Source organism: Amblyomma maculatum, chromosome 1 (assembly GCF_055883805.1).
Source record: "Amblyomma maculatum isolate TAMU_Amacu chromosome 1, ASM5588380v1, whole genome shotgun sequence".
Lineage (NCBI taxonomy): Eukaryota > Metazoa > Arthropoda > Arachnida > Ixodida > Ixodidae > Amblyomma > Amblyomma maculatum.
In genome coordinates, this window is record NC_139344.1 from 244,639,848 (window position 1) to 244,651,249 (window position 11,402).

The window sequence follows — 11,402 nt, forward strand, 5'->3', positions numbered from 1 at the left end:
CGGAAAATATAGCGTCCTGATTGTTGTACGTCGGCTACGGGCCAAGGACATCTCCAAATGATTTGCAATTCGCATTTTTCTGCGTCAACAGCGGCCACATCACCCGCACAAATTCCCTCGTGTTATCTCCTCGAGACAGTGCTCCCCACTGCAATGCTTATCCTATCTTGGAACCCACACCGTCACCCCTAGCGACCGCCGATCATCGGCCGATACATTCAGAATATGTTTTCCACGTTATAACAACAGATGCAGTGAGATGTAAAACCCTTTGTCCTAAAACAATAGTGAGGTGACCCGTTTTTGCACGCATACACCTCGGCCCTAATCCCACCATCATAGCGAGATCATGGTTCGCTTATCTCTAGCAATGTCTGGTGAATCTCATTGACTGTGCAGCCGTATATATAGGCCTCGTTTCGGTACGGAAATTATAGTGGTAGTGAAGGCCGCACCACCACTTCTTATAAACAATGGCGAACTACGGATGTAAGTATGACTTCCTTGCTTCATGATGCATTTTTCTTGTTGGCTAAACAGATCCATCGTGGCTGTTGGATACATTCCTAATTTGTATTGTCGAAATAGTACGTACAAACGCTTGCCATTCTAGTCCTGAAGTGTGAGAGCATTGGGCGCGGTGTTAACTCCAAATTCAGATCGTGAAGCAGATCCTTCCGTTAGTAACCATGCTAGAATGTTCGTGCGGTTGCATACAAGCTCCCTATCTACTGAGCCATCATTTTGAGATTGTTGATTCAAATCACAAAAATGCGTCTTTGTTCACTCGTTATTTTCTTTTTACATTCGTTACCTCAAACGATATTTTTTTTATTTATTTCCTTGTTTAGATTTTATTTCTTTCTCAAGTCCTTCGTTTATATGTCAGCAACCAGTGGTGCACAGCACCCGTCATCCGAATACTCCGTGTCCCGGTGTCCAAGGCCTCGCTGAGCCCATAACCAGATATAACATTCGCACATGCGCTATCAGTTGTGCTCATTTCTACAAGCTGAAAGACATACGCTGCGTGCTGCATTGGGTCGTCTGGACGCTCCCCCTTTACCGGAAGGGAAGATCTTGGGACCATGGCCACCAAATTCATCTGCGCTCAAAGCCTACAAGGCACTTCGCTTTTTCAGAGTGGCTAGCCTGATTGACAGACTGTGACTTTCTCACCTCCTCTCTTCTTCTATCCTCCCCCTTTAATCCCCCCATACCCCTTCCCCAGTGCAGGGTAGCCACCCGGAATTATTTCTGGTTAACATCCCTGCCTTCCGCCTCCTTTTCTTCTCCTCTTCCCTCCGGATAATTCAGCATATTTGACTAATACGTCGCTTCAAAACAGACGCGCAATGACGCGCACGTTACGCTGGGCATCTGTTTTTTCAATGGCTTAAGAGGGACTCTAGTGATGTTTCGGCATTACTTTATGGCACCTACTGAGGGGACAGGGAAGCGAGCAACGACTTGGTAGCCAACAAAGCAACGCCAACATCGCGCATTTCGGAAAGCACATCGGTGGGGTCAGGCGTCGGATATTCTGCATCTAAGTAGCACCCGGAGATAAAAAATAATCATATCGATAACATGAATATTGGCCTTATGAATGCGATTTATTTGTACTGCATGCATCAGTTGTCTGTGCTTCTTCGACAAAGATGGGCGCAGCGAACACAAGCTTGACCAAGGGTTAGTAGTAGCTTCTTATAATACGTTGAATTAAGACTTCTGATGAAACGAATATGATTATTTCATTCAAGCAGACTCTAAGTGGCCGTCGTGTCCACAGTGTACCGGAATCTATAACACAGCTAATAACATACGACCTGGGTTGAGTATGCTTCTAACGATAGTGATACAAAAAGTTTACCAGAACAGTAACCTGTTCACTATAAGCAGCAGAAAATTATGTCCTCTAAAATATTGGCACCATCAAGTGAAGCCATATTCCAGCAGTCATAGTTTGATATGTTCAGCAGGGTGTTGAATAAGTACGTAATGTCCGACAACTATGTATATACTATAAGTGCCAAGTCGCATTCGGTTGGGAGCCTGCGTGAACGGTGGTGTATGTCCCACAAGCAATGCAGCCCGAGTTTATTTAGACTCAAGATGTTATTCACTTAGAAATTTCTATGCACGATCATCTTGCATTTCGTGACACTGAAACGTGTGCATCTTGTTGAGTACTCGAAAAACAGCTGCTCAACGCGAAAACAGCAATTTTTAGATGATTCTACTTTCAGTAGCTTTGCAATACGCAAAGTTCTCACCAACACATGTGATGGGGTTTTTGAAATTGCCTTACAGCGATCAGCTACAAGTCGCCATGCGTCTGGGTGACCTGTAAAGAAGGCAACATTCCGGTAAACGCGGTGCCCGGAGGCGACGACACCGGAGGCGAGATCACCTATGTTGGGCGCGCGGTGCACGAGGGCAATGTGATACCTGGCAAGGTGCTCACCATCCTCGCCTACTGCTACGTGGGCCACGACAAAAAGGAACACAAATACCGGGACTACCAGGTGAGCGCAATGACTTGAGTTCTCCATTTTGTTCACTGTTTTACATGTATTGTCTATCACGCTGCTGCAGCCTCCGCTATATATATATATATATATATATATATATATATATATATATATATATATATATATATATATATATATATATATATATATATATATATATATATATATATATATATACATACATATACATATATATGATCGCCTATTTATACCGAAGTTGCGATCACAAGCGCGGGAAGAATCGCGCATCGCGGAGTCGGCAGCAAACCACACGCCGTGATGGTGGCAAATGCCAGGTGTGCAAATGAAAGAATCTTGCAGCTCTGTACAGCCGCTTGCCGCTTACGTACCTCTCATGAAACAGTGATCCAAGTCACGTGGGTGTAAGCAGAGAGCTTCGATTTTGATGCGTGAATTGGCTGCTATAGACGGTGGTATGAGAAGCTTAATGTACCGAAGAGACTCAGGCCATGAAGGACGCCAGAGTGGAAGCCTCGGTAATAATTTCGGTCAACTATAGGCTCCTATAGCTCCTATATGATTTAGCCTACATATGCACGGTTGACTAGTCTGCAGATGCGGCACCGCCATGAGCGCCGGCAGCAGCCATGAACGAAACTTGATGGCATGGAGGTATATATACTAATAGGCTATATCCGACTCAGATGGTTGTGCTCTCTCCTCTAATGTATTTAGTGAACCCTCACGGGACTGGTCTGCGCAAGCAATGCCGATGCCATCACTTTGTTCTCTTCCGCCCGTGTGGACGGCCCTTGACTTTTCACTTTCTGAGCTATTTGTTTGGCAATTTGGAGACATTCTAACGTGACTTTAAATGCCTCGTTATCCAGAAAATCCGCGGCGCCGGCGTCCGTGTTGTGAACGAAAAATGACGGGCATGGAGATGGCAGGTTGTAGCTGGCAGCTGATTCATGGCTGGGCACTAATTCTGCGATGGTTTGTTCGGCGACCACGTTATGGCATAAATTTGGCAGGAGCTGCCAACTCGGGTTGCTCATTTGTAGTGGGAAGGTGGAATATAATTGAATCAACCGTACAGCTGGATGTCGAGTCAGGCAGGCAACTCCAGGGACACGCGAGCTCGTTCATATGGCTCGGTTAAAGCGGTCCTTTATGCCAGGTCGTCACCTACGACTGGTAGGCGTATAACGTGATATCTTACCGCTGTATGCTTATAATAATGTTCAAGCTATCAGAAGCACGAATTAAAGAGTGCTAATTCATCTTGTAGAAACTGCATATACGCGAAAGAGGTATCGCAAGGGGAGACGTAGATGGGGACAATTAACGCTATCGTGTTACATACCCTTAAAAGCGACGATTAAGGGTCCATCATATTTTTCTTTGCTCTTTGTTCCCTGCAAAACAGACCTCAATGGAGGGACGCTATCAGCAATAAAATTTCCCTGACCACGAAGGGGCAAGAGTTGTTAAAGTAATATTGTCGCAAGCCTCAGGCTTGTGTCCTGTTAACATGATAAAATTAAGGTATAATTTGCACAAATATTACTCTCAGTCATGACTTATAACCAAGCAGTTATGTAACGCAGCATGCATGACCGGCAATTTACAAAGTAACATAACTGTTTTGCGTTATCACTCATAAGTAGTCTTAAATACCTCTGCCATTTTTTTTTCTAGGTCATTCACTCCCCATGGTCCAGGCTGCTAGCTTTTGCATACCTGCCTGAAAAAGATACGTTTGCTGGCCCTTCCAATGCTTCGTAGTACGGTGTAAACTGTAGTGATCTTCCGAAACTATCGAACATTTTACTATTTACTCTCATGCCCCACCATTTTCATTTGCCTTTGTGGGTTCTCTTTCATACTTTGGATTTCTTCCTTTCAGTTGCTTACCCAAGCAACATCACCAGCGAATCAGAAATTACTGAATTACTTGCTTTTATCCCCAAAGCTACCTAATCAAGTTATCTGAATGCCTCCTGCCTGTAAGCACATAATGAATAGAATATATACTGTTAGGCACAGCCGCCTCCTTTAAGGGGCCGTAGTAATGAAGAGATCGTCTCCCGGCCTAACACTAGTCCAAGATAGAATTATGTCGCTTTTTTTTATGGAAGGCTATGCCGCGGCTGTACAGCCGCTTATCAATATTTGGGAGTAAATTTCCTTATTTCGAAATTCCTGTTTCACTGCTGAAATTTTGACTAAGTTAAATGTTCCTTGCGATATCTATAAATCACTATACACCAACACTGTTTTCAGGGAAGTTTTATGATTTCACGGTATACCATCATTCGAAAACGGATTCTGAAAGTCTGAAACGCCGTTCCAAAGGCGCAGCTTGTTTAAAACACCGCGAAAGGTATTGCGGTAAGACTAGAGACTAGGGTGCGCGACTCATTAAAACACTTGTTCACAAAACTTATAGACAAAATGTTCTCGTTCCGTAACATTTTTCTCGCTTCCAGGGGACCAATTTGCGAATGTAGTCGGCCGAGCGTTAAATAGCTGTGACGAAAGCGGATTTTTGAGCAGTTTCATTCGCCCCTACTGAATTTCGTCCGCACACTACATCCATGCTCAAAAAAGAAGTTTTTTTGTTATCGGTATTCCTTGGAGTTGACAATCACACTACTTGTTTGATATGCTGCAAGCACCTTGGGTGCCGCTTATCCAAGGGACTCACTGCCTACGACTGGTCAGCGATCCGATCTATTCTTTCGCAACTGTGTGCTGAAAGTTTTCTGGCCAGTGTGCACACTGTTTGAAATAAAAATTTGCAGGTGCGCCCACGATTCGTTAGGGGGCAACATTAGCGCGGAACGTGTTCCCACTGGTTCTCACAGAAGCCGCGCTATTATATGGCTAATGATCAATGAAACCTGTAGCTGCTGAGCGCCGAGCATAGTACGAAAACCTCAGATTGGTTAAGTGAGACAGTGACGTCATTACCTGGAGCACCAAGTTACAACCGGCGACCAAATTTCTCTTAGCTTACGTGACATTACAGTTCTTCATCAGCCTTTCTACACTCACCGCAGGGCAAACGCTTCTCCCTTATTCCCCCAACAACTAACCTTGTCCTGGACCAGTTGCAACCATGTAATCTCCACGAGCTTCGTAATCTCATTTGCCCACCTAACTTTCTGTCGCCCCTTGCCACGTTTGCATTGTCATAGTATCCACGTTTAGCGACCATCGATCTTGTTGATTTGTGTTACATGCCCTGCCCATACCCATTTCTTCTTGATTTCAACTTAAATGCCATTAACTGGCATTTGTCTTCAAACCCACTCTTCGTGATCTCTTTTTGTTACCATTACACTATACCATTTTCCACTCCACAGCCCTCTGCGCTGTCCCTAATTTAAGTTCAACCCCTTTCGATAGCCTCCAAGTTTCTGCCCCATGGAACTGTAACATTAAGATACACCTGCTATATATTTTCCCCTTGAGGGAAACTGGCAAGCTGCCATTTGTAATCTGAAAGCTCTTCCCAAACGCGCTCCAGTTCAAACTTTTCAACTCAATGTTTTCCCTTCTTGGTTCAGACCTGTTGCCACTACCTTTTTTTAATAGACGCATTCGCCTACCACCTTCGGCCCCTCGCTATACATGTCGTAAACTACTGTTTCTTTCCGAAGTTGTTGATCGATTCTTTAGTCTCCTGCATAGTAATGTTTAGGCCTTCCGTTCTTCTTTGCCTGTCTAGATCATTCATCATTTGTGAGTTGTTGCCTGGATTGCTTAGCAATGTCAAGAGAAAATTGCTGTTAACAGAGGTATTCTCCATCAACTCTTAACTATACTTGTTCCCAAACCAGGCCTATGAAGACTTATTCTAAATATGTGATGGATTTCGTTTATAGGAATTTTATTTTATTTCTATATGGCTCGAGGACTATGTTGATGCGCAGCCACTTCAGAAATAGGTAAAGTATTTGGGTTAGTGCCAAATTTTTAAGGACCATTTATTTATTTATTTATTTATTTATTTATTTATTTATTTATTTATTTTTATTTATTTTTATTTATTTATTTATTTATTTTTATTTATTTTTATTTATTTATTTATTTATTTATTTTTATTTATTTATTTATTACATACTGCAGACCCTTGGGTCCAAGCAGGGGTGGGGGGGAGGGGGCAAGATGCATACGAAGTGCAAACAACACAGACAAAAAAGTGTTACAGATTTATACAATGTTAGTCGCTCTGTATAGCCATCTGTAAAATATTGTTTCAGTCTGATACTGTCCGAGGGAAAAAGGAAAACGTAAACGTGTCAGTTCCAGCATAATAGGGTGTCAGTGAGCCACGATGATGTCTTGTGTGGCATGTTATTGCAGGAGATACATAAGGGGAGTGGTTTATTGCAACCTTATTTCTTATCAGGAGAGAAAGGAAGAAAAAAAGATTCATGTAACCAAATGAAAGTGAATGAGCTGAAATCGAAAAAAAAAATTTGTTGGGGGTGGCAATTGAAATGAGGACCTTCGGAATGCCACATAAGCACGCTATCCACAGACCACAAATGCCTTTGTCCTGCGAGGAGCAGAGGCGGGCTGGTGGACCTAGTGAATGCGTGATGCAATCACAAGTTATAGTGAGATTGAAAGAAAAAAAAGAAGAAAATGATGGAAGATAATAAAATAAAGAATATAGATGAACGAAATACGTAAGCAGAAAAATTGAAGAAATTAATATTTAAAAAAAAAGGCCAAGAAAACAAACACAGCTAACGATACCACATTATGAACTTCGCCTTCTTTTAGCACGTACACGGTTAAAGTGCTGTCCGCATCTTTTCTATCGCGTCTGTCTCCTCCTTCATAAACTGCTTCCTCTTCGTCTCCTTCGCTTTCGTCCATGCTCACGTGAATAACACGAATAAGCTCGCCTCCTAGCTACGCAGCAATAGTGCGCCGTCAGTCCTCAGGACAGACACAGAGACATGTTCCCCAAAAGAGTGAATGTTAATGTGGCACAAAAGTGTTTCCATAAAGATGAAAGATCGGGTTAAAATCAGATGAAGATGTGTAGCGCACCGCGACGCAGGTCCCATGCAACCTTTCGTTTCGCGTCAGTCAGACAACCAGTCAGGCCTAACAGAGTGCCATCGGCCTGATTACGGAAATGGAATGGCATACGAAAGGCTTGTAAACCTACGAGGATGTGTATTCCTTTCTCAGGTCACTTCATTATAACTTAATTGTTTCAACCGGCCCCCTTACCTACCCTCTCCGGCACGGCACTCAAGTATCCGGGAGAGGAGTACTACTAGACTGACCATTCCTTTCTCTTTCTTTTTAAGAAACGCAAAAGGTTTTAAGCTTGGTTTTTGTGACAGCGTTTGGATAGGTCCAAGCTCTGTACAGATAGAGATTGCATGTCCTGAATTCAATAGTGTCTTGATTTGTTGGCGGTCGGGAACCACCAGGGCGGGCGTTTTATGATGGCGCATGTGTTATTGTCACATCTGCGTCATTTGGTTACTTCGGAATGCTTCTTTTTTTCCTCCACTTGCAGGCCCCGTTTGGGGTTAATTCGAATCTTCTACTCGCCTTGTGGGCCGCTACTTGCGTCAAAGCGTAGAAGTTTAGCGATCAGAGTAAACTTAGCAGGTGGGAGTGCTAAAGCTCCGACGAATGTCTAACGAAAAGCGCAACAAATAAAGTGAAGCTCGCTAATTCTCCGATATCAACTATGAAGATGAGAACTTCTCCAAATTAGAAAAATTAGGTAACTTTCAGCTTCAGAACCTACTGACTTCATGACTACTTCATGCCAGTGTAATAACACACCGCGTGTTAACTCTGGTTCCCAGGCGCTCATCTGCGATGTAGGTGACGTTGGGGTTACTGAGAAACTTGTTCTCGATTTGTGGGCCACTACAATTATAAAAATGCAGCGCGTAAGCTTTCAAAACAAGCTCAGCAGAGAGTAGCAGTACGGCTACAGCAAATGGCTCATCGAAAAGCGCGACAAATCAAGTGAAGCTCGCTATTTCAGCAGTTTCGCCTATTAGATGAGAACGCCTCCAAATGTGAAAATTAAATGAGGTGACTTGGTTCTTCAGACCCTATTGCCCGCCTCTCACGTCGTTTGATCGATGACACCCTTTGTTACCAATCAGAGCCAGTTTAATCACACACCTCGTTGTAACTATGGTTCGCAGGCGCTCGTGTCCGATGGTGCATGCCTGGAGTGGCAGGCGGCTACTAATGGCGCAGTGCCGAACGGAGCTATCCAAGGGGGCATGACCTCTGATGGAGAGCCGCTCTACGTTGCACGCGCTCTCTACAAGGGAATGAAGACTGTCGGCAGACTGCAGCCTTCTCAGCGCTGCGCGATAGTCACCTACGGCGGCGAAGAGCATCGCTACACCGACTACGAAGTCCTCGTCTGCAAGACAGTCAACTTTTGAGAAGTCCAAACAGCATCTGCAGCTACAGTAGCAGTGCATCCTGCCTGAAATCGTTGGCGAACGACGCATGCACTAGATGACATATTGCTTTAATTTGCGCAGCCATCGCTATGTGGGCCTATGTTGAAGAGTATGGTGCAGGCAATTCGCCCAAGGTTTCAAAATATGATCAAACATGGCGCCGTCTGGAAGCGCTCACGATGGGCTTACGCTTTTGGCGGCACCACAAATCGCGAAGATATTGAAATGAAAATTACCGAAAATAAATGACTGTGAATAAAAAAGCCATACTTGTGGGATTCGGGCTTGCCGTGGCTGCACTTTGAGCGGCCGCCGCCCGTGCCCGGTTGTTCTCTTCGTTCCCTTTCTCGCGCCGGAGGCGGTGGAGAGATGTTCGGACGACTTGTCACTGCCGTTCGGCCACAGCTCTGTCCTGGCGTCCCAGTGGCTGTTCTCATTGGCACCTTTTGGCGGGAACACGGCACCGCTTCGACGGCCGCGCTCGCGCAACAGTCCGAGCGGAGCCCAGAGAGAGACCCCTCCGAGAAATCGCAAGGTGCGTACACTACTGTTGTTGTATGCCGGCCTTTGTCCGCGAAGACCAGTGTGTACTCGAGTTCGCCCGCTCCGGGTCGTACCTGAGAGCGAAGCTCGAGCATGTCGATCGTGATCCAACGATCCATGACAGGCGTACCTTGTGGTGGTTGCCCACTCGCTCTCAAAGGAACCCTCTGGTCACTGAGAGAGAGAGATCACAGCACCCCCTTGCGTGCTTGCGGCGTGCATTCTTTGTCACTGCGTACGTTCAGGGGAGCCTTGCTCCTCGCGTGCTCCCGGGACGCGGTGACTGAATGTTTGTGTACCGCTGGAGGACGGTGTTGAATAAACGTCTTCTGTGCCAACTAGCAGACTTGTGTTTCTGCAGCGAAGCGCTCTCCTCCCTACAGAGGTTGAGTGCGCGCTGAGGTATTTCAGTGTGCGCGTGGTGACGGCTGATCAGGGTTTTGGCTCGCGCGACGCTCGAACCCGCGGTGGTTGGTGGCCCGTGACCACGTAGAAGCCAGATACTATAGGAGTGCATTTTGGCCATTCGTGTAATAGAGGTTGCGGGTGGGGCCACCATGAGAACCAATATAAATCGCTAGGAAAGCAAAGATCCATGCTCGTAGCACGCCTTCATCACCCACATCGCCATCGTCATCGTCATGGTAGTCACGCTGATGGCAATAATGGTTTTTAATGCATTTGGAACAGCAGTACCTGCGGACATATTATAAAAATGACTTCCTAAATTAATCGCTTTATCAATGCATCAGCGAACGCCAAAAAAAGTTTTCCTACCATTCCCCCTTTTTCATTTCAGTAAATGTGAGCAGCCGCCAGTTATATCGCCGCCGATCCTCACGTCCAACACGTCGTCAAAACAGAATAGCAGCCAAACTCTCATGTTTTCCTGTAAATGAGCTAAACTAACTGATGCTGGTCTATAGCCTTTAGTCTGCGAGAAAGGATTTGACTGAGTCGAAATTTAGTAGTAAAGCAAGCATTCCGGAATTATGCACGATGTAGACGAGGCATAGGAAAAGTTACTCCGAAATATTTATAGTGTCTCTTGCAGCCGGCATGGTCCTCCATTACGAAAGTAACAAAATCCAAGTCTAGAAAAGTATCAGGCCAGGAGGCGATCTCTCTAGCAACTACGGCCGCTCAATGGAAGTTGCCGTGCCTACTAGTATATATACTATTCATTGCATGCTTATAGGCAGGAAACATTGAGAGGAGTGGATTAAGTAAGCGTTGGGGACAAAAGGTATTAAACTTGTAATTTCAGATTCCCTGATGATGTTGCCTGCACAAGTAACTGAAAGGACGTATTCCGAAGCATTATCGAGAACCAAAAAAAAAAAAAAGAACAGAATGGTGCGGCGTGGGTGTAAAAAATTAAATACGCAATAGACTCGGAATTTCACGACAGTTTACACTGGACTGCAAAGCATTGGAAGGGCCAGCAAATGTATCTTCTTCATCCAGGTATGAAACAGGTGGCCTGAACCACGGTAGCGAAATGACGAGGAATAAAATACAGGAGAGACATTTATATTAGTGTTTTATGCATATATAACAAACCTTCAACATTGATGGCGAGAGACAAAGTGCAGATTAAATTTTGTCCGCCGATGGTCTATATTAAACAGAATTTTCAAGGTTCATACAACGGTTGATCATAAGTTTCGGCTTTTAATTTTTTTCTTCTGGTTTTTACTACGGATATTTGACGTACAAACATAATTCAATTTACGGAACGCAGTACCAATACCTTTGCCATTCGACTGCAACATTAGCAACGATATTATCTATAATATTGTCGCGGAGGATCGAACGAAGATGAAGTATTTGAAGGACAGAGGTGTGCGTTTTAGTGCCGGTGTTTCTTCATCATTTGTTGATGCACAGC

General features: G+C 44.7%; 1 protein-coding gene across 1 annotated transcript; it reads left to right on the plus strand.

Annotated features, from left to right (window-relative positions):
* The first annotated feature begins 341 nt into the window (after positions 1–341).
* On the plus strand, positions 342–9,852 carry LOC146206118 (pfs47 receptor-like). Its single transcript, XM_084590755.1, has 3 exons — positions 342–489; positions 2,314–2,528; positions 8,699–9,852. The coding sequence occupies exons 1-3, from the start codon at positions 474–476 to the stop codon at positions 8,945–8,947; spliced, it is 480 nt and encodes a 159-aa protein (XP_084446881.1). The 5' UTR covers positions 342–473; the 3' UTR covers positions 8,948–9,852.
* The last annotated feature ends 1,550 nt before the right edge of the window (positions 9,853–11,402 follow it).